Genomic DNA, 24,111 nt, shown 5'->3' on the forward strand with positions numbered 1-24,111 from the left:
CGTACTTTTTATGAGTTAATTTCTTTTTGTTTGATGTTGCTGCCACGTATCCTTTTTCTTGTTTTCGTACTTTTTATGAGTTAATTTCTTTTTGTTTGATGTTGCTGCCACCTATATGGATCTCAAAGTCATTTTAAAAACAAAATAAATAATAAAAAAAAACTCTACCACGATGTGCGTCACAAAAAACTAAATATAAAGATTCTTATCTTCGTTTAGCAAATTTCCATTCTACTAAAAAGAAGCTCACTCACGGTAGCATTATAGTCGAAGATATGACTACCAGAAAACAGCATAATGTCACCAATAAATGGGAAAAAAGAAGAAGAGGGGAAACTTTCTGCAAAGATATTCTAGAATGCGAGGAATCTATATATATATATATTAAATAAATTATTTTAACATTCTTTGCAAAGTGCATTTCTAATGGTTAGTGTTTTATCTTTTATCTCCTTTTTTGACATTTTTCCTCCATTTCTCTACTAATCTACTCATTAATTAATTAACACAAACAAAAACTTAATACTTATTTTTTATTAGATATATACTAAAGTCATCCACGTACAACAACCCTCTAATCAACCCACGACAGCACATTTATTGCTACATCAAATTTGTTTACAATAAATTCAAAAGACAAGATTTTTCCCATTTCTTCCAAAAGTACACGTTTGTGCAGTGTGTACTCCTAAGGCAAGAAGCGAAAAGCCATTTTAAAGTCAATGATTTTTTAATCTGTATCCCATGAGTAATTCTCACAAATATTAATCACTATTAATTACAGTCATTATACTCCTCTGCCTCTATCTTTTTTCCCCCTATATATGTGTCTTCTTATTCATTTTCTTTGGGTACTCATTTCCATATGTTGTACCCTTGTGCCTTTTTTTATTGTCTAAAAGGTATTGAATAACAAATATTATATTAGTATGAAAGTCTTATTTTTTAAGATTTTCATTCAGTAAATAGTTTTTAAGTATCCTATATTGATCCTACGAAAGAATCTAACATGTAGAATTTTACTCGAGTTGTTTACATACCATTTTAAAAGGACTCATTTAAAGTCCAGTATATTCTCAACTGCAGTTAAAAAAGAAAATCGAGAATGGTGGATATATTAAAAAAAGGGACAAGGATACCCGCGGGGAGGTGGTGTGACACCTCTCTATGATCTAGAAAACTATTCATTTTTTTTTTTCTCCTTTTTTGGTCTTTTTCCTATTTTTCTCATTTATATTCTATGTAGAAAAAACTCAAAACCACTCATTTAACTCTCTTAGTTATGTTAAATGTTCTCCTTTTTAAAAAAGAAATGAATGTTACGTTTTTCCTGATTATTCATCAGAATGATAAATGAAAAAGAAGAGACGAAATTATTGTGAATGAATAAGATCATCGTGCTTCTATCATTTAATTCACCAATATAATTGGTATTTTAAGAGTTATATACAAATAAAAAAACTAACGTATATAGAGTTATTGTAATTGAATTAATATAAGTGCATTAATTGGTCATAAAAGTATTTTTAAAATTTGGGAAGAACGAATCTTTTTCAATGGGAAGAATGGTAAATGATACAGAAGGATTATCCTACGTTTCAATGAGAATTAATGACATCTTATGGGATTCCTCTATATGTTGATGAGAGTTTAATGATTCCTAATTACTGGTGTAATAAATAATAACGTGAGGGTGGAAGAGTTTTATAACCTCTTGTTGTAAATAACGTGAAACCTTACCTTCTAGGCTTCTACCAAGAAAGTGGACAATAAATAACCTAAATAGTTAATGCGTTTGGCCGTTATTTTATTTTATTTAGTAAAATAGAGAATGAATTGAAGAGAAAAAAGTCAAAAAATTGTCAAAGAAAAAAAGATAAATTCTCTTAATTCATACGAGGTTCCAATAAGGTATTTGACATCACCTTATTTATATCTAGCTTTATATAATATATATATTTATATATATATATATATATATATATATATAGAAGTTGTTTAATTTATATATCGAATTTAAATGACATGATAATATAAATAGACATAAAAAGTTAAAAGTTCTTTTTCTTAAGAGCATTAAATACATTTATTTTACTACTATATATAAGTATCAATATAAGATTTAAATATCACATTATTATTTGACCAATGAGAAAGTTGCTACACATCACAAAGGGCATCATAAAAATTTCAACATTTGTTTGGGTGGGGGCGGGCGCATGTTCCAACTGATGATACTACCTGTTATTCTGCAAATCATAATTTTTTTTTTTAAATGATACATGGGAATCATAAATTTATGTTTAAAATATTTAAAGGAAATAATTTGGGATAAATTCACCGTATGTTAAACATGAAAACACCAATCTAAATTGGTATATGAAAATTTGAATAAGAAAACCATATTTAAAAACCAAGCATTATTTTAACATGGAGGAGAATACTTCATAATAAGAGGAAAATTAACTAAAATGGAAAAAAACTAATGTGATATATAAAAAATTCGCATCTAAAAGTATTAAATTTTACTACAATATGTATATATATGATGAGAAATTTAACAAAGATCCCAAAAATGTTAAATAAAGAAAAAAGTTTCATGGCAATCTAGCTAAAAATTTTGATGAAGCTAATAATTTACAAATAAAGAGTTTAAATATATATTTGGACCAACAAATCCGACCAAATTGCAAATACTATTTATATATATTTACAACAAAGTGCAAAGCCTTATAATTATAATTTTCAAACATTGAGACTACACAAGCTAATAGTTACTTTAGTCATAACTTATATATTAGTTAATCACTTTATTTAAACTGAAATTTCTAAAAGAAGAAAATTATATCCATTCGAACTAACCACTCCCTACTTTCCTTTCTTTGGTGTCCAGCGAGAAGTTTGCCATTGCTTTAGTGTCCATTTATCTTACGTTTGTATTGTTGAAAAATGACTTCAACTTGATAGAAAAAATATATATAAAAAGGAGATTTCTTTGACAAAGAGATTGTCATATATACTACGGTAAAAGTAAGTGAAACATCCACATATCTTAACCAATATAGCAACAATAAAAAAAGAACGTATTAGTTTTAAAAGCGCACATATTAATATAAGTACATGAAATGAGGTCTCGTATGTAGAAGTATTTTTAAATCCCCATGCTTACCGAAGAACGAATCTTTTTAATGGGAAGAATGTGAGAAAATTGATGTAAACCAATATTAATCCACGACAAAAAAGTAATATATATATATATTTTTTTTTTTCTCATTATAAAGATATATGAAACCAAACAATAACCTTGATGAAGAGATCAAATGATTCCTAATTACTGAAGTGTAATATTTGATATTCATATGTTGAGTATGTGTATATATGGTTGTGTTCAAATTTAATGATGAAAGACCTTTCCTTTTGGTGTTTTACGTTGCACCGATAGGTAATCACCACATAAATAGTTAATTCTTAAAAAGTAGTGTGGTTATTGAGAGTGTGTGTACAAATAGCACTTGCAAAAATGTAAAATTTAAGTAATGCATCAATACAACAACATAATGCAGAATAGGAATTTAATTAGCATTAAGGTAATTAACATTATGTGGGTGGATTCAAGAGAAACGGTAAATTGGGCTTTTATTATAAAGGGGAATCGTGCATAATCCTATATATTCAAATGAACCACCGTTTTTATTCCAGGTTAATCAATGAATAATAAGTTGTCCATTATTGAGCACAATAATTAAGAGATAATTAGATTTTTTTCATTTTATAATCATTAAAAGCAAAAATATATATATATATATAAGTATCAATATGGGGGTTTTAAAGACTCTCCCATTTTTCTTTGACCGATAGGTAATCACCATATAAATTGCATTTGTTCTTAAAAAAGTAGTGTGGTTAACAGAGTGTGTACATATAGCACTTGCAAAAATGTAAAATTTAAGTAATGCATCAATACAACAACATAATGCAGAATAGGAATTTGTATTAGCATTAAGGTAACTAACATTACGTGGTTGGATTCAAGCTAAACGGTAAATTGGGCTTTATTATAAAGGGGAATCTAATTCCTTTCATTCTAATGAACCACCGTTTTTATTCAATGTTAATCAATGAGTATATAAGTTGTCCATCATTGAGCACAATAATTAAGAGATAATTAGATGTTTTCATTTTATAATTAGAGAAAAGCAAAAAATTTGGAAAAAAGATAAATAAATTTAATAAACATCAATTTATACCTTCGCCAAACTTTATATTATATATAGATATAGATTGACTTTTCTGACTTTTCTACCTATTCTCAGTTTTGTACGTTGCTCATTTACTTAAAGTACTAACCCTTTACGATTGATGAAGTGCAGTGCACTTATTTAAGGATTCTTTTCTTGCCTCTTATTTGATTATATTTTATATTGTTTGTTTTTTTGTTAAAATTTAAATTTTGAAGCCAAATTATTTTCTTTTCTAGCTGAAGGGATGTGTTTGCCATGAAGAAAAATATTTTTCAATTTTCTCATGTTTCATTATTACTATTATTTTTGGAAAGCATTTTCTCTGGAAAATAAGTTTCTTAAAAATAAGGAAGATGACTTTTCTAATGGGAGTACAAAAAATAAGTTTCATAAATGGCATTTTAAGTTCGTTCTCTCCTTCTCACCTTCCAATGTCCCTAACCCCCTTCCCTAGATCACCCTCGGACCCAGCTCTCCACCCCACCCTATATGTATAATGTTTTCCTATATTATATTTAAATATTTTTGGGATTATATCTTTTTGCTTACTTATCAATAATAAAATAAATAAAAAATCACTTATCTTCCACCGCTACTTTGTAATTATTGTGTGTGATTGTTACTTTATATATTTTTAAAATATTTATCTCATCCACCGTTAATTTGTTGATGTACCTTACGTCATGTTTTTCTTTAAAGAAAGTCAAAACCTACTCTTTTATGGGTTTAATTAGGAAAATGGTACAAAATATTTAAAATCACTTAATTAAGGTATTTTTATGGAGACATTTTTTCTTCAAAAGAACATTTATTTTAATTCTGACTTTGGTTCAAATTTTAATTTCGGTTCAAATTTTAATTTCTTTGCATGCACAAGCTATTTTCTTATAACTTTTTCTCTTTTCGTAGAATTTGTATTTTTTTTTCTACGAAAGAGGTTAGCGCAATGAATTTTAGTATATTAGTGTATAAAATATTTTCAAGAATTAATAAATTAACATCTTTTAAAGAAAAAAAGGGACAAGAACCTTTAATTTTCCTTTAAAGTTTGTTTTGTGCAATTACAACGGGGGATGAAGAAGAGGGAATTAGGAGAAGAGGTTATACTATAAATAAGTGTTGGCAATTGTATGTTTGTATGAGGTTATATATTTTCTGTTTTGAATCAAGTATAGTCCTCGAGTAATTAGTTCTTTTTTTATTTTATTTTCTTGAACTGAATAGAATATTTTATGGACAATTTATCTATTTCCTTTAAAATATCTATGGTGCATTACAAATATTAAAGATAGAAATTATTGAATGATGTCATATAGTGTTGAAAATAAAGGTACCATCATCAGTCAAGATCGAATTGTCCTTAGAATTTCTTGTTTGGTTCGTTAAGAATTAATTTTCTTAAGCATAATATATATATATATATATAACGAACTAATTAAATTGATTCTTAAGGTTCGTTTTAATGAGTTTAGGATTTTTCTTGAATTTCGTTTAAAACTAAGCCCTAAATCACCAAATATAGCCTAAACCCTTGACACATAAAATAATAAGTGAAAAATTAATCGATATATAAAAAATCTATTTCTCTATTTATAGCTAAAACTGACATGCTCACAAATTTATAAGAATATTGAGTTGCAATTATCATACTTTATCGTGTTAGTTTATATAATATTGAATCACTTGTGTCTCTCTGGTATTTGTTAATTTTCCTGCTAAAATTGCTTCCTCATAAATAATTGTTTCTTTAAAACTTAGCTAATTATTTGACTAAGAGACTTTCTAATTATGAAAAATTGTAAGCAAATCACGATTAATGTGCAACTAAAATAAAAAAAATATAACATATATTATACTTTTTTAATTTAATGAAAATTAGTTTTATATCTTAAATAAACCCGGGCCTCCTGCAATTAGTAGAATAAGACGTGACATGGTGCCTAACAAAATCTATTATACAAGAGTAATCATGAACAACATTGTAATTGTTGTTTTTCAAACAAATAAATTTGCCTGAACAACAGTTTTACATCTTGAGAAACATATGCAATTATATGCAATTAGTTGGTAATCATGACTAATTAAACGATGCCACTTACGATAATTTAATTCGACTAATGGAAGCAAACATCATATAGCCTCATAGGTCATAGCATAATAGGCCTTAGGTGTTAAGAGTATATTATCATATTATTAGATGACTGATTAGCATAGCCTCATAGGTCATGTCTCATAGGTCAAATATCATCGTAGGCCTGAATTAGATTAGCATAACTTTATATGAAATATTTTATGAATGATTTCCAAGTCATGGATTGGATTACCACAATAGTAATAATAGACAGGGCTTCAAGATTGGAAATATTTTGTGTTATGTCACATGGATCACCATCCTATGAAAACAAATAAAACTAAATATTCAAAACTTATTTGTGTTTTAAATAAATGCTTATTCTAATATATATTTCCAATGATATTAGGTATCATGTACGATATTCCAACCAAACACTTAATTCTCTGCTTATTTTCTAATCTAATCTATTTGTTTTCTTATTTTAGGTACGTCCTAATTCCTAGTACCTAAAGGATAGACGATAAATTTCTACTTGTCAAACATATATAAGTAACTTTTGTAGTCCTCACCCAAATTTTTAAAAAAAATTTCATTAATTACTTTTATGTACATCCTATACCATATATATATTTTTTTTTTAAAATATATATATATATATATATACTATATAATTGGTTATGATCTCAGCAAAACCAACTAATTAATCAACCAACCAAGTATGAGGACATTAAGAATATCCAATTGGAGCAACAAATTATTCTATTAAAAATATTATTTTAACTTATTTTAAAGTTTTGAAATTAATCTAACGAATGAATTGAGTATGTGCTCTGATGTGATGTCTTCGTAATCAAATAAACAATATCTAACCACGACTTTAATAGTTATTCTACAAATAAAAAAGTTAAATGAATATTTTGATAACTAAATGCAGTATCAGTAATCCTCCCTCCATATATTTTTGAGTTAATTACGTTGTATATAAATTAGGGTAACAATGCTATCAAAATTGACCCATATTTTTAAAGCTTACAAAAAATGACCCAACCTCCTCTCTCTCTCTGCCGCGCCGCTCCCCCACCACTGCACATCAGTCGCCGTCACCGGAGAAATCAAACACACAAACACCTAAAACACCATCGCGGGAAACTTGTTGCTCTGAGTGTAGCCATTGGTGCTGGAACCTCGCGGCGTTTGTAGATCTAGAGAAAGAGAAAAAAAATTGAAACCTAATTTGCTAGATCTAGATTTATCCCCTGGCTGGTGGTGAAGCGCAGGTGGCGGAGATGAAATTACCAGCGGTGGGGGTCGCCGGAGGTGGTTGAGGTCGGCGATGGAGAAATCGGTAGGTGCAGGGTAATAGGTGTATAATAGTGTATAATATTGTATAATAGTGTATATGGTGTATACACCCCTCTTATACATTATTATACATTTTTATACACCTATATACATAATGTATATGTCTTGTATACTTATGTATATAGGTGTATAAATATGTATAAGTCTTATTCAAACTCAGTCCAGATCTATGTTTATACCCACTTATACAATATTGTATAATTGTGTATAAATATGTATACGTGCGTATATTTCTTGTATAATACTATATAGTAATTAATTTTTTTAGCGTATATATCTACACATTATACACCTTCAAACACCTGTATACATAATGTACTTTTCTTTTGTGTATAAGTGTATAACACTCTGTAAAAGTGTTTTTGAGCTAAAGCTTTGCAATGTAAGTTTTGGGCTATTTTTTTGCAATGTAAATGAGCAAATTATATATTTCTGAAATTTCCCTTATATTTTTTTCCCGACAATTATAATATATATATATATATATATATATATATATATATATATATATATATATATATATATATATATATATATATATATATATATATATATTTATTTTTCTTATAATGGTCAAGAAAAAAAATATAGTTCTCTAAATATATATTCGAATGTCACATTTTTATAATTAAAAATAAATTAGTAATTTGGTAAAAAAAAAATATTGCATTTCTAGTCAAACGATGTCACATCAAATGAGACGAGCGGGAGTATGTATTCTGGTGACCTCATAAAATTAATTCTAAATAAGTGTGCAATGTACGACTTTATGGAAGAAGAACTTAAATGTTATCCTTAAATGGGTCATACTAAACGCTCTCTAATATTATAATCCAAATAAGGAAGTACATGATCTGTCAACTTGTTATAAGGCTCTAGAATTTAAAAAACAATTCAACTAGGCTTTAATTATAAATAGATATTGAACTGAATGACAAAAGAAAAAAGTTGAAGTACTGGAAACCATAATTAAATCCCGTAATTAGATTCGAAAATCTACTGATGACAAGACTAGCATATTTGTTTAATCCAAATTGATCTTTACTATAGTTTTTGTCCGTATCCCCCACAATATTGGACTACATTTTCTCCACCCGTCTGTAGAGCCTTTTGCCTCATGGTTGAGTACTATTTATATTTTACTCTCTTTCTATTCCGTTTGTCACTTTTTTTTTCTTATATATATATATATATATCTCAAACTTATGGTAGCTTTCCGAAAAGATTTTAAGTTATATACGTCGTTGCTATAATAATTTTTACACTATCAGATCATCTTAATTGTTATAGCAAGTAATATATCTAATTTTCAAAATTATAAATCTTATATTTTAAAACACCTTAAACTTTCATCTTCTTTAAACTGTCCCTTTTTGCATGAAATCACTTACGAGGACACAATTAACATTTCTAATAGTTTGTATTGTATAAGTAACACTGGAAGAAAATTATAATTGCTAATTGGTTATGACTTATGAATTATGATACGCCCAACAGATACTCTTTTGAATAAGACTATTAAATGTTTTCTTAAGCAAATGTTTGTAAGTTTAAAAGGACGAATAATTAATATGGACTGATAGAGACTAGAGAGTAATGAAATTTAATAATTACACGGACACACATCTGCGGGAGAATTGAATTTTTAGTCTTTTACAAACTTTATTTAGTTTTACGCCCAACACGACCTTTTTAAAAAGAATTAAATCTTTATTTTTTAATATGGACATAGAGACTAGACAGTAATGAAATTTAATAATTACACGACAAAAACACATAAGTTTTAGATCTTTTTCAAAAATGCATTTTCTTTTATTCAAATTATTTGAAAAAGTTTTATTTATTAATTATAAGGGGATAAGAGATCCTATTTTCACCACATCTGCATAATTGACTCATGCGCAAATTAAATAACTGACGGTGAGGGTCGAGGGAGTCTTTCTCAAGTTTTTATGATTTTGCTTTCTTTAAATTGGAGAAAATCTAATAAATCCTAATCAATAGATTTTGTTTCTGCTTAGAAGTAATCCAAAATTAAATGCTCTCGTTTCTCTCGCCGCATCTATACTTTTATTCCATCCGTTTCATTTCATGTTTCATTATTTGATTGAATATGAATTTTAAGAAAATAAAAAATAAAATCAAATTTTATGATCTTAAATTAAATGTGTAAAATATATCAGTGTACTTTGAAGATTGTAATTTTAAACATATCATGTGAAGTATTAATTAATATTTTTTAAAATAAACACATAAATTGAGACAGATTGAAGGAATTTTTTTTTTTTTTTGTTTTTGTTTTTGTTTTGTTGTTGTTGTTGTAAGATGCAGTCTGTACTTTCGGATCCACATTCAACAGTATTCGCGTATTAATTTTAGTAAACAATGTCAACCCATTATTGGTCGATTAGTATTATAGCTTACTTGCCTTACTGCTATAAAAGCAATATATTCATTTGTGGAAAATCTTGTCGGGTAATTGCGTCACATCTTACGTACAAGATTTGAACCTCCAACCTTTTCTTAAAAAGAAAACACCGTACAGCTAGCAACATTAATTTGTTAATGAGAAAAAGAGTAATTTTGATCTTTTTAACATTTTTATTTGCAATTTTCCCATATTATCGTCGTGGCGGAGCTAGAATATGGATTACGGGATTTTATTGAACCCAATAATTTTTATCCAAACTCTGCAATTGATTTAAAATATTCATACGTATAAATTATTAATTTAGAACGTAATAACTTAAATGGGCTGGAATGCCGCATGCGTAAACTTTAAATCTTGAGTCCACCCCTGTTTATTGGAATTTTAAGGCACACACTTAATTGTTGTAGGAATGGTAGTAGAATTCCTTCAGGATTTTACAAAGCCACTAAAATTCGTGGTTTCACCAATTAATTAGAATATTCCCCAAAAACAAAATTATATTTTGTAATGAGCAGCAAGAGAAGAAGAGAGGAATTCATATCATATATTTGGTTTTGGAGAAGATACAGTATTTACAGTACCTTTATAAGGAGTCAGTTAGAATTAACAGACACGACCCTTATCAATAGGTACCTTTTAAAATTAACAGTCACCTATTTTGAATTTTAAAACCTGTTAAAAACATTTTGAACAATTAATTAAAAAGAAAGACATTTTAAGTTAAATATAATAAAAATCTGATAGGTGAAAAAAAAAATATTACAATTAATTTCGGGCGACTTAATAATATAGCCAAATAACTTTTTGGTTTCCATCTAAAACTTCTCTCTCTAACCAAGACAAGAAATGTTTAATAACAATTCTACTTTCTTCTATCTTACCCATGCGGTACAAATTTCATTCTCTCGAGTACTTCCATCAGACCTTAACTATTCTAACTTTTGACATATTTCCTTCAAGTTGCCTGATTAAATATAAGTCACAGGTGTTAGAAATTCTCTATGTAGTGGATTCACATATTTAATATCATTGTACATAAATATGCTATTAAATAAAGATGTCCATTTTTCTAATCTAATAAAGTGTTATTTTTATGGGCTATATATAAATTTTATTTTATATGATATGGATTTTATATGCGTAAAAACCTAATTAACTTTTCAGTTATAATTGATGGGTTCATAACTGAAGAGTTACACCTCTTCTAAAGGTTGCATTTGAAGAATTATGTCTCTTCCGAAGAGGTGCCTCACTATTATATATTGGTTGTGCTCCCTAAGTCTGTTACTGATTCTTTTTCTCTATGCCCCATTAAGAGAAGTGTCATAAAGAAAGTAACAAGACTTAAAAGATCATGACTTTAATTTGTCGATTCTTACAATGGATCAAGGTAAGTGTCCTTACTATTCTTCTAGACTCATTCATCACTGTCTAATGATTTACTTCTGATCTTGTGTGGAGTGTGTAAAGTTTTCCAACAACAGGTGCTTACCATTTTCCACATAATTAAGCATGTTCATTTTTATTGAGTTCACTTGTAAAAGAATAATAGTATTTCCCAGCAACAAGGTTTGTGAATACATGGATCAGAGTTGTTTTGTCGTTTATCCATAGGTAAATAGAGCTGTTATAAATGTCTAGCTTGATTCATTCTTGGACGAAATTTACAGAATCTGACAAACTAAAAGGTTAAATATGCAAAGATCAAATAAACGAGGGACTAAATGTTACGAATAAAGTATAGTATAATATAGGGACAAATTAAAGATTAGAGTTTGTTGGAAATTCTTACGGAAAATACTTGATCACGAACACTTGTCGGAAACTCTTACTACTTGATCACGAACCTTGTCGGAAAAAAATACTTGATCACGAACCTTGCAAGAAATTCTTGAAAGCTTGAGTCATGTCAATTAAGACACGGTCCTTAAGGATATTTCACCTGGTATGAGTGTATCCTCCAGGATTTAACAAGCTCTTCTAGTACAAAACTAAGAGCCCAAATCTAACAAAAATTTATCTCAAAGAAAACTCAGCAATTCAAAATTATAAGAAGAATTTTTGCTATATTTTTCTCCCTTTAAAGATGAATCCGTAAAATCATATATAAAGCAAAAGAGTGGGCTTTTTAATCTTCTGCCAATGTCTACAAATTTAAGAGAAATAATGGTCATAAAGGCAATTGAAATGATCAAACTAAATTTCCAAACGTTTGGCAACTGCATTTTTCCTTTGTAATAAAATCATTAAAGCAATTCAATATTTGTATTAATTATCTTGACCAAACTTAATAACAGATGTTAGAGAAATTTCAAAATTGATTCTTATTCATTTTGAGATACTAGTAATATTTTTTTTAACAATCCCCCACATATCTCAAAAAGAATAATAAGAAATAAATAAAATAAAATTTTTTGGAATAAAATTAAATGAGAAGTTTTGCTGGGTTTTCAAATATGAGTACAATGCGTCGAATCTGGTGTTTCGTAGGCTATGAACCAGACCTAGACAAAATAAGATTAAACTTACAGAACAGTTGGTGAAGTTTAGAACTTCTATGAACCAAGAATTCTTTTGTAAGTTTAGGGTCTTATTCTATCACATTATACTCGCACAATCTTGATCGTTATCGCTGTTTTGCGCTAAGAGGCCATGCGTGTGTCCTAGTATTCATGAGTGCTTTAGAAATCCGTCACAATTTCATAGGAGTGGCACCACCCCACACTCATATAGTTCCAATCATCAAGTGTATTCTGCAGAGTAATACACCACCTATAAAGGATATGGATTGGATTAAGAGTTTAACTCAACCTCACGTTGCCTTACAGCATTGCACTATATTCACACACCATAGGAAGGGATATAATTTTATAGTGCACACTTGATCAACTAATAACTTGTTATTATCCATATGAACCTAATTCATGAGATCTCTAATCACATAGGTTGGGTTACCATCATTGTTGATCTTCTCAAATTGACTTAAAAATCTCATTCCCCTCGATGTTTCTTATAGTCTGTGAATTAATCAGATTCACCTCCGACTTTACATATAAATGATTTCATTTCATAGCAATTGCTTTATCACATTATGTCTCAGATGAATGTGTTTATTTTTGCCAATAAAATATTTATTTTTCACTACAAAGAATTGGTGCTGGCAACCACAATATATAACACACACGATGTTGGTATTGTTCCAATTGGAATACTCACTAAGATATCTCTTAATCACTTAGCCTCGTCACCAACCAACTCCAAACCACAAACTCAAATTTCATTATGGTTTGTTTGGCTGATTTTCATATTATTACACCCCAACAAAGGGTAGACACATTAACACTAATGGATTTTGAGATCCATTGTAGCATAATTTTGTACCTCATTAGTAAAATAAAAATTTCACTATATTTAGTACCATAATTGTGGTACCTCTCAAATATTATTTTCTTTTCTCAAAAACTGAGTAACAAAACATTAACAAGACACCCCCCACTTTCAAATATTTCGGTCTAAGGGATAATCTTTCCACAATTTATAGGGAATTTCTAATCTCATAAGGTAATCTATTTGAACGTCACATACAAATTTATACACCAAAATATATTAAAGATAAAATAGAGAAACCAATATTTCTATTGTTTTCACTCTGTAAAACAATGAACATATAATGGACTATACATAGAACAAGAAAGTTGACCTCTAATTATATGAGAACATCTCAATATTAAATTGTAAAAGAACCTTTAAACGGTATTCAAATACTTTTTCATATTTGAATTCCAATCAAATCATCAGATACATTTTCACCATAGAATTCAAAGTTAACTATGTTATTAGAGGTCAAACAAACACTAAACAGCCATTGGAAAATATATGTAGATATAATGACTATTTAACTGACACAATATTTATATTCAAATCTCATAATGAACTGTTATAATGGCTAACAAGGAACTGTCAAATTAACATTAAGAATGTTTAAATTAATCACATAGTAATACCTCATATAATATTAAAACAGTAATTCTGGTCATGATTTTTTCTTTTTCTTTTTCGGTTATCAATTTTTTTGTTCCTTTTTCAACATGAGAAAGAACTTAATCTTGCATTTCAAAAATTAACCTTGTCAAGTCTAACATGTCACCAACCATATAAATCAGTCAAGTAAATAAAGTACACATTTACATCTTGAAAATCATTACGCACATATAAATCATGGTTATAATATTCATCGCTCACAAAACATTATTTTTGTTAACACCTTATTAACAAACTCAAATAAAAAATTTCGCACAACTTCAAATAATCTCATAGAAATCAAATTGGTCCAGACATCAGGCACATGTACCACCTCAGTTAATGCTAATGTTTTTCAAATGTGAGTTTAAGAAGAACTTTTCATTCCAAGAACTTGAGTAGTTCTAAAATCACCAACATAAATAAATCATTCTTCTTCTTCAACTTGGATGTAGGACACAAAACTATGTTAGCACTTAGTAGCACCAATGTCTAACCACCAATCTCTCACATTAACCACAAGATTTGCTTGAGAAATGACCACAAAAATTTATATCCCCCGCTTAGCAAATTTATTTTTGCTTAACGGGACTATCATTTCTCCAAATCTTCTTCTTCATTGAGGGGTATGTTGGCTTAATTTGCCACACGCAAATCCATTAAAAAGATAAACATATAGTATCGTCACATACCTTATTAGAGTGAATACAAAGATCTACTTGTCCTTCATAGTGCTGGCTCTCGTAGTAAATTCTTTCCTTTGTCAGCCACAAATTTCCTATTATTAGTACCTCTTATTCCATTTGACATTATTTGGGAGCAACAATTTTATTTTTGGTAGTACCTTGAACCACTTCTTCAACATCAACCTAAAGTGGTCACACCTCCAAATCCTTGGCATGTTAGAGCCATTAAGAAGAATTAAAAAAAAAAAAAAAAATTGAAACAAAGTAAACACTGATATGAAATTACAAATCAAAAGAATTATTTAAAAAAAAACCTTCCCTGTAATTGCACGGATCCTTGAATTCAAATTTAAATTGGATAATGCCATCTTCTAGAAACCAAAGAGCATGCACTTGACTTCATGTACCATTCATTTTGGTCTTCTTTATAATTGGTATTTTCCGTAAGAATAGAGCGGAAAATATCCTTAAGATTGTTGGAAATTCTTACGGAAAATACTTGATCACGAACACTTGTAGGAAACTCTTAATATTTGATCATGAACTTGTAGAAAACTCTTAATACTTGCATGATCATGTACGTTGTCGGAAAATACTTGATCACGAACCTTGTAAGAAATTCTTGAAAGCTTGAGGCATGTCAATTAAGACACTGTCTTCAAGGATATTTCACCTAGTATGGGTGTATCTCCCAAGATTCAACAAGCTCTTCTAGTACAAAACCAGGAGCCAGAATCCAACAAATATTTATCTCAAAGAAAACCCAGCAATACAAAATTATAAGAAGTATTTTTGCCACATTTTTCTCCCTTTAAAGATGAATCCGTAAAGTCATATATAAAGCAAAAGAGTGAGCTTTTTAATCTTCTGCCAACGTCTACAAATTTAAGAGAAATAATGACCATAAAGGCAATTGAAATGATCAAACCAAATTTCCAAACGTTTGGCAACTGCATTTTTCCTCTTTAATAAAATCATTAAAGCAATTCAATATTTGTATTAATTATCTTGACCAAACTTAATAATAGATGCTAGAGAAATTCCAAAATTGATTCTTATTCTTTTTGAGATGCTAGTAATATTTTTTTAACAGAGTTTTCGTAGAGATTACCAAAAGTACCAATCATCTCACAATTGCACAGAGAAATTCCAAAATTGATTCTTATTCTTTTTGAGATACTAGTAATATTTTTTTAACAGAGTTTTCGTAGAGATTACCAAAAGTACCAATCATCTCACAATTGCACGGATTGTGAGATTGCACGGATAATGCCATCTTCTAGAAACCAAAGAGCATGCGCTTGACTTCATGTACCATTCATTTTGGTCTTCTTTATAATTGGTATTTTCCGTAAGAAATAGAGCAGGAAATATCCTTAAGATTGTTGGAAATTCTTACGGAAAATACTTGATCACGAACACTTGTAGGAAACTCTTAATATTTGATCATGAACACTTGTAGAAAACTCTTAATACTTGATCACGTACGTTGTCGGAAAATACTTGATCACGAACCTTGCAAGAAATTCTTGAAAGCTTGAGGCATGTCAATTAAGACACTGTCTTCAAGGATATTTCACCTAGTATGGGTGTATCTCCCAAGATTCAACAAGCTCTTCTAGTACAAAACGAGGAGCGAATCCAACAAATATTTATCTCAAAGAAAACCCGAATACAAAATTATAAGAAGTATTTTTGCTATATTTTTCTCCCTTTAAAGATGAATCCGTAAAGTCATATATAAAGCAAAAGAGTGAGCTTTTTAATCTTCTGCCAACGTCTACAAATTTAAGAGAAATAATGACCATAAAGGCAATTGAAATGATCAAATTAAATTTCCAAACGTTTGTAACCGCATTTTTCCTCTTTAATAATTAAAAAAAAAAACGTTAAAGCAATTCAATAGTTGTATTAATTATCTTGACCAAACTTAATTACAGATGTTAGAGAAATTCCAAAATTGATTCTTATTCTTTTTGAGATACTAGTAATATTTTTTTAACAGAGTTTTCGTAGAGATTACCAAAAGTACCAATCATCTCACAATTGCACGGATTGTGAGATTGCACGAATAATGCCATCTTCTAGAAACCAAAGAGCATGCGCTTGACTTCATGTACCATTCATTTTGGTCTTCTTTATAATTGGTATTTTCTGTAAGAAATAGAGCAGGAAATATCCTTATGATTGTTGGAAATTCTTATGGAAAATTCTTGATCACGAACACTTGTAGAAAACTCTTAATACTTGATCACGAATACTTGTAGGAAACTCTTGATGCTTGATCACGAACTTTGTCGGAAAATACTTGATCATGAACCTTGCAAGAAATTCTTAAAAGCTTGAGGAATGTCAATTAAGACAGATATTTCACTGGTATGGGTGTATCCCCCGATTCAACAAGTTCTTCTAGTACAAAATAAGGAGCCAGAATCTAATAAAGATTTATCTCAAAGAAAACCCAGCAATACAAAATTATAAGAAGTATTTCTGCTATATCATTCTCCCTTTAAAGATGAATCCATAAAGTCATATATAGAGCAAAAGAGTGAGCTTTTTAATCTTCTGCCAACATCTACAAATTTAAGAGAAATAATGACCATAAAGGCAATTGAAATGATCAAACTAAATTTCCAAACGTTTGGCAACTGCATTTTTCCTCTTTAATAATTAAAAAAAAAAACGTTAAAGCAATTCAATATTTGTATTAATTATCTTGACCAAACTTAATTACAGATGTTAGAGAAATTCCAAAATTGATTCTTACTCTTCTTGAGATACTAGTAATATTTTTTTAACAGAGTTTTCGTAGAGATTACCAAAAGTACCAATCATCTCACAATTGCATGGATTGTGAGATTGCACGGATAATGCCATCTTCTAGAAACCAAAGAGCATGCGCTTGACTTCATGTACCATTCACTTCTTTATAATTGGTATTTTCCGTAAGAAATAGAGCAGGAAATATCCTTAAGATTGTTGGAAATTCTTATGGAAAATTCTTGATCACGAACACTTGTAGAAAACTCTTAATACTTGATCACGAATACTTGTAGGAAACTCTTGATGCTTGATCACGAACCTTGTCGGAAAATACTTGATCATGAACCTTGCAAGAAATTCTTAAAAGCTTGAGGCATGTCAATTAAGACACTGTCCTTAAGGATATTTCACCTGGTATGGGTGTATCCCCCAGGATTCAACAAGTTCTTCTAGTACAAAATAAGGAGCCAGAATCTAATAAAGATTTAACTCAAAGAAAACCCAGCAATACAAAATTATAAGAAGTATTTCTGCTATATTGTTCTCCCTTTAAAGATGAATCCATAAAGTCATATATAAAGCAAAAGAGTGAGCTTTTTAATCTTCTGCCAACGTCTACAAATTTAAGAGAAATAATGACCATAAAGGCAATTGAAATGATCAAACTAAATTTCCAAATGTTTGGCAACTGCATTTTTCCTCTTTAATAATAATAATAAAAAAAAACGTTAAAGCAATTCAATATTTGTATTAATTATCTTGACCAAACTTAATTACAAATGTTAGAGAAATTCCAAAATTGATTCTTATTCTTTTTGAGATACTAGTAATATTTTTTTAACAGAGTTTTCGTAGAGATTACCAAAAGTACCAATCATCTCACAATCATAATCGTGCGTGATTATTTACCTAAAGGGAGAAGTAAGTGAATTATGGCATATTGATCATAGATTACATGTGAGATTAATTAATTAACTTTCGCTTGTGCTGCTTTTGTTTCATAATTTTATTTACTCTCGATGTTATAATAAATTACTAAAATAGATCCTTTCTTTGACATTGCGAGCCGAAACAATTTCTACTTATTATATTTTAAGATAAATTTAATTTGACGTTTCCAACATCCGAAATCAAAGAGACCTTATGAAACCTTGGTTAGCTACGTTCACCGGATTTATTATATATAATGACCAAAAAGGTAATTGGAGAAAGCACAAAGCAATAATGGATGATTGTGATCAATTTGATTATGGTCAATTAGATCAACTATTCAACTTTCTTTCTTCTACAGCTTCTCCTCCTCTTCCTCCTCCTCTTACTATTCATAGAAAGCAAGATTCATCAATTTCATTACAAACACAAAGCTCTAATCTTGTTACAAGTCATGTGACTAAAATGAAACCAATTGCCAATGTTAATCATCATGTGATTAAAAAGAAGCCAATTATCACCACTACTACTATTGATGATCAAGTTCAAGATCCCCATAAAGAGAAAGAGAAGAAGAAAGTCATACGAAGAGAAGTTGAAAGGCAAAGAAGGCGAGATATGGCTAAGCTTTACCAACGTTTACGCCTTCTTATTCCTTCTAAATATCTCATGGTTAGTACAACTTTATTTACATTTAGACGAGTGTGTTTGGTACAAAGGAAGACATTTTCCACAAAAAATATTTTTATTTTATGTGAAAAATGCTTTCGGTGTTTGATTAATGAATGAAAAATATTTTCTGGCAATCCAACAGGCAGATCTCTATAACTTCCTTATAGAAAATATTTTTCTAAAAATGGATTCTCGTCATATACCAAAAGCACCAAATATGGATTCAAATTTATATCATTATAAATGTGTTATACTTATGATGTCCCTGGTCAGAAACGGTTTAGAGTCCCGCATTGTGCAGTGGGATACATAGTTATTTGTTTTCTTATATGGTCTTAGATAATTTTCTCCTCAAGGGCTAGCTTTTGAGCCGTTAAGTTAGACTCAATGGCCATTTTTATCATGATATCATAGTCTTGCCCATTGCAATCCTTTGTTTACGCGATCTTGAGCCCCCATATTATGTTATCCACGCTCCCGATTTCCAGTACTAGATGTGAGGGGAAAGGTTTGGAGTCTCATATTGGGTGGGATATGGTAATTTATTTTCTTAATTAGAGCTAACTTTTGTGATAATTCTTATATATATAAATCTAATCTTGCTTTTGTTTATGATGATATAGGGAAAGAGATCTATATCTGATCATCTAGAAGAGATTGTGGATTATGTAAAAGACTTGAGGAAGAACATAGAGGACTTGGAAACAAAGAGACAAAAATTGAAAGAAATGAGAAATAATATTACTTGTAGCTCTAATCTTCACTCTCAATTGGCACCATCTTCTTCCTCTATGAAATTAAGTGGTCATGAGATTAACGGCAATGATGATGAGGATAGAATAAGAGTGAATTCATGCAATGAAGAAGTGGAAATTTCAGCTAAAGGAGGGATCCCTCTATCAAAAGTGCTTAAGGTTCTCATGAAGGAAGGGCTTATTGTTAATAGCTGTGTTTCCTCCACAGCTAATCAAAGGCTTCTTCACATTATCCAATCTAAGGTAAGTTGCTTAATCTTCTCTTTTCTCAACTCTTAATTAATGCACTTCTTTTTTTCTTTCTAAAGAGAAATAAAGTAACAAAATTTAGCTCGAAATCAAGTCGAGAGGGAAACACAACAAAATCTCGCGCCACATCTACAATATAATTGATAGTATAACCAATTTGATATTTAGTCAAGAGTATCATTTTGAATGACATGCGCTTGATAGTATAAGAATAACATGTAAAAGTGATTTGATAGTATAAGAATTATTTATTTTGAGAATATTAGTTTTTTTGTTTGAGTTTATGTGACACTATTTTCTTATTAGCCTGTTCAAAGAAGAATGACACATATTTATATTTGAAAATAACTAACGTTACACTACTTATTTTATCTTAATGAAAAACTTTTATAGTCACGTAAATGTCATGTCATATTTAGGTTTCAAAATCTTTATTTATTTATTAAATTTCGCGTTGAAACAAATTATATCACATATATTGAGACAAGGGAGTAGTTAAACTCTATTACTATTACGGCGAATAGAATCCTAGATTTACTTTGTGTTCTGTTGAAATCTCAATCTTTGAGTCTAATCTTTATGTTTTGGTGACCTCATTGATAGAACTGATATTTGGAACTTATTTATATGCAGGTGAATACAAGAGAGGATATTGATCTTGCAAGGCTACGATTCAAGTTGATGAGTTTATCTTATAAACTGTGATTCTTTTTAGTTTCTTGTTTGCCCTTGGTCCCTTTGTATATTGTTTCATTTGTTTTTTGAGTGGGATGGACTTTGTCAGTTTCATATATTTATCGTATCTCGTTTCTCTTTTAAAAAAAAGAGTTTTAAGTCTATGTACCGACGATGTTACAATCATACCATTTACTTACTTAAAAGGTAAATAAATAACTTTATTTAATAAGCATGAATTGGTGAATAAATTGCTATAATGTGTTAAATTATTTCTTATATATATAAGCGAACAAGATGAGTACGAATACCGCAATATATTGTTATACAAAAAGTAGGGATGTACAAAGTAAAACGACAAACCGCACCAAATCGATAAATCGAGTCAAACCGAGAAAAAAACCCGATTAGTGGTTTGGTTTGACTTGGTTTGGTGTTGAAAAAAAAAAACCCAACCACAATTGATTTGGTTTGATTTTAACTAAAAAAAGTCAAACCGAACCAGACCAACCCGATATTACATGTATTTAATTTTTAAAATATTTTATACATAAAAATATTTATTTGTAATGTAATTTATAATTATTTCTTAAATTTTTTCGTAGTTTTTTATCTATTATCATATTATTCAAGCTTGAACTTAGAATTTTAAATGGCAATAAGTTTTATATCCTATAGATGTTAGTAACTCAAATAAAGTCCAAATCAAAACGAACTCAACACTAATGCTAACAAAAGAAAATTAATTTACCACTAGGAATGGCAACAATGTTGGATATCTATTCTTTAGGTTTGCATAATTGATTTAGAGAATGAAAATACATAACTTAAGTTTTTTTTCTTTGTCATGTAATTAATACTTATTAACTGTACTTATTTTAGCATGACTTAGTATTTTTAGATTATGGTCATTTTCTTTATGGCTTGTTAATTAGCAATATTTATTTTAACCGATTTTATTAGATTTCGTTGAATATTTTAATACAATTCCGTCACTCTTCTCACATTTTGTGTTATTTTCTTAAGAAACACCTTAATTATATAGTTGTGTTTTACTAGGACTAAAGAAATATTTGAAGTAAAAGTTATATGTTTTGTATCAAGACTATTCCGAGAAAAAAAGCCCCGAAAAACCCGAGAAAACTGAATAACCCGATAAAACCCGAGGTTGAAAAACCCGAATTTTATTGATTTGGTTTGGTGTATAAATTTAAAAACCCGACATATTTGATTTGGTTTGGTGTTTAAAAAATCTGAGCCAACCCGATCTATGTACACCCCTAACAAAAAGTAATATAGACTGTACTTTAAATTTGTACATGTCTCATTGGTTATATAATCTGCTATGACATGTTAAATTATACTTATATAGTTATATATGATACCAATATTCTTGCATTGTCCAACATAACTTAAATCCTAAGACAAAAACATGAAAGAAGGCCAGTTCTTTGAGTTTCAATTAGAATAATTCACTTTGTTTAAACAAAAATATCTTTTGTTAGGCTAAACAATTTAAAGATTTTCTTAATATTGCATGATATTGTCTGTCTTGAATTAAAGCCCGCATAATTTTCCTCAAAAGGTCTATTACCATTAAGAGTATTCAACACTTTTTATGTAACTTTTTTTTCTGTTCTATTTTCTATGTGAGACTTTATGCACACACATCCACCAATCTTCCCCTTGAACTAAGTTCACATGACCCATCATCATTCGTGGCTAATTTGGAGACTAATTTTGTGTCTCCCACGTCATTCGAGTATTTGTTTGCTGCGAATCCACAATTTTTTTATTTGTATGTGCATTTCCAAGCTACAGCCTACAAGTAAAGGTAGTAATTTCAAAAACACTCCATCGACAGATCAAGACAAAGGCAATAAGTCAGGCCCCACGCCATCACTCCGCCATTTTCATACTCATCCTGTTAAATTATTAGCTCTGATATCAATTATTGGGCTAAAAATAATCAAAAAAAATACTCTTAATATGATGTAATATTATCTATTTGGATCAAGCATGTCCGATTTTCCCAAAAGACCTACTGTTAAGAGTATTCAACACTTTATAGGTAATTTTTTTTTTCTTTTGTACTTTTATATGGGAGTTTGTTCACACGCAGCCAACCTCTTCTATTTTGCTATTTTTTGCTCCTATTATTTTCAGCAACCTTTCCAAACTTAAAATCATCGGTAATATAGAATGTTGACAAGTATCAAACAACCCCCGTGCTTCAAAAACGAAATAAATGAAACACGAGGGATCAGATTACGTCTATTTACGGAAACAAAAAACATTTGTGCACATTTTTCAGTTGTTGCACTGTGTCCTTTCAAGTTTCAACTAGTCTCAATACATAACTTGACAATAATTGCACCTCAAAATTCTGTCATCCTATGATTGGTACAGCTTTTAGAGCTTTCCACAGAAAAATTGACCAAAAGACCGTTGATGTGAAAGAACTTAATTAATTAGTAACTAATCCAAATAATTAGGTTACACCGTTACAGGTAGAATTGCTGAAAACATAATTGTATCTTTTCATACCAATCACACACATGATTACAGAATAAAAAAAGCACTCCCTCTGGATCTGTGCTGGCAACTGTTACTGTTTGCTAAGGGCCCGTTTGGACATGGATTTAAAATCATGTTGATTTGAAGTTGAAATTTTGTTCTGTCATGTATGCAATTTGAATTTCTTATGTTGTATTTTATCTCATAAACATGAAAACTCCACAATTTGAGAAAACTTCCCAACTCTTATACATCTTACTAAATGAGCAAATCAAATTTATAAACAAGGTATTGGAATATCTTAAGGCGCCGCATTAATAAATCGCATATCTCCATGTTCCTTTTGTAAATAAATGCTTGCAATTACATGTTATTACAAACTTTCAATTACACATTATTACAAACTTTCAAATACACATAATTTGACAAAGATTCATTGGTCCAAAAAATCAATAGTAGTAACTGGCTATTCTTTAATATAATCATTCCACATACCGTGGACAATTTTTTCACATCGAGAATGGGTCTTTTTTTGCAAAATTTAAAATGATGGGTTTTCCTTTACAAAATATAAACTTATGGGTCAAGTTTTACATTTAAAAAAAAAATTGAAATCATGATTTGAAATTCCACATCCTACTTTTTGTAGAATTTGGGATTTGAAATGATGATTTAAAAATTGAAGTTAAAATTTTGTGCTGATTAATAAACAAACACTAATTGGAAATCAAAATAT

The 24,111-nt window shown here is 29.4% G+C and overlaps 1 protein-coding gene across 1 annotated transcript; it reads left to right on the forward strand.

The window, feature by feature from the left end:
* Window positions 1–18,634: 18,634 nt before the first annotated feature.
* LOC132036926 (transcription factor bHLH118-like) lies at window positions 18,635–20,980 on the forward strand. Its single transcript, XM_059427339.1, has 3 exons — window positions 18,635–19,179; window positions 19,803–20,177; window positions 20,817–20,980. Exons 1-3 carry the CDS (start codon window positions 18,721–18,723, stop codon window positions 20,886–20,888), a joined length of 906 nt encoding a protein of 301 aa, XP_059283322.1. The 5' UTR covers window positions 18,635–18,720; the 3' UTR covers window positions 20,889–20,980.
* Window positions 20,981–24,111: the final 3,131 nt, after the last annotated feature.

Source organism: Lycium ferocissimum, chromosome 11, assembly GCF_029784015.1.
Source record: "Lycium ferocissimum isolate CSIRO_LF1 chromosome 11, AGI_CSIRO_Lferr_CH_V1, whole genome shotgun sequence".
NCBI lineage: Eukaryota > Viridiplantae > Streptophyta > Magnoliopsida > Solanales > Solanaceae > Lycium > Lycium ferocissimum.

What these genes read in the sequence shown, in the direction of transcription:
- LOC132036926 (XM_059427339.1), top strand. Translation starts at nt 18,721, where the DNA reads ATGAAACCTTGGTTAGCTACGTTCACCGGATTTATTATATATAATGAC. An exon ending in TTCCTTCTAAATATCTCATG is followed by an intron (nt 19,180 to 19,802) that starts GTTAGTACAACT and finishes ATGATGATATAG; the next exon opens with GGAAAGAGATCTATATCTGA. An exon ending in TTCACATTATCCAATCTAAG is followed by an intron (nt 20,178 to 20,816) that starts GTAAGTTGCTTA and finishes ATTTATATGCAG; the next exon opens with GTGAATACAAGAGAGGATAT.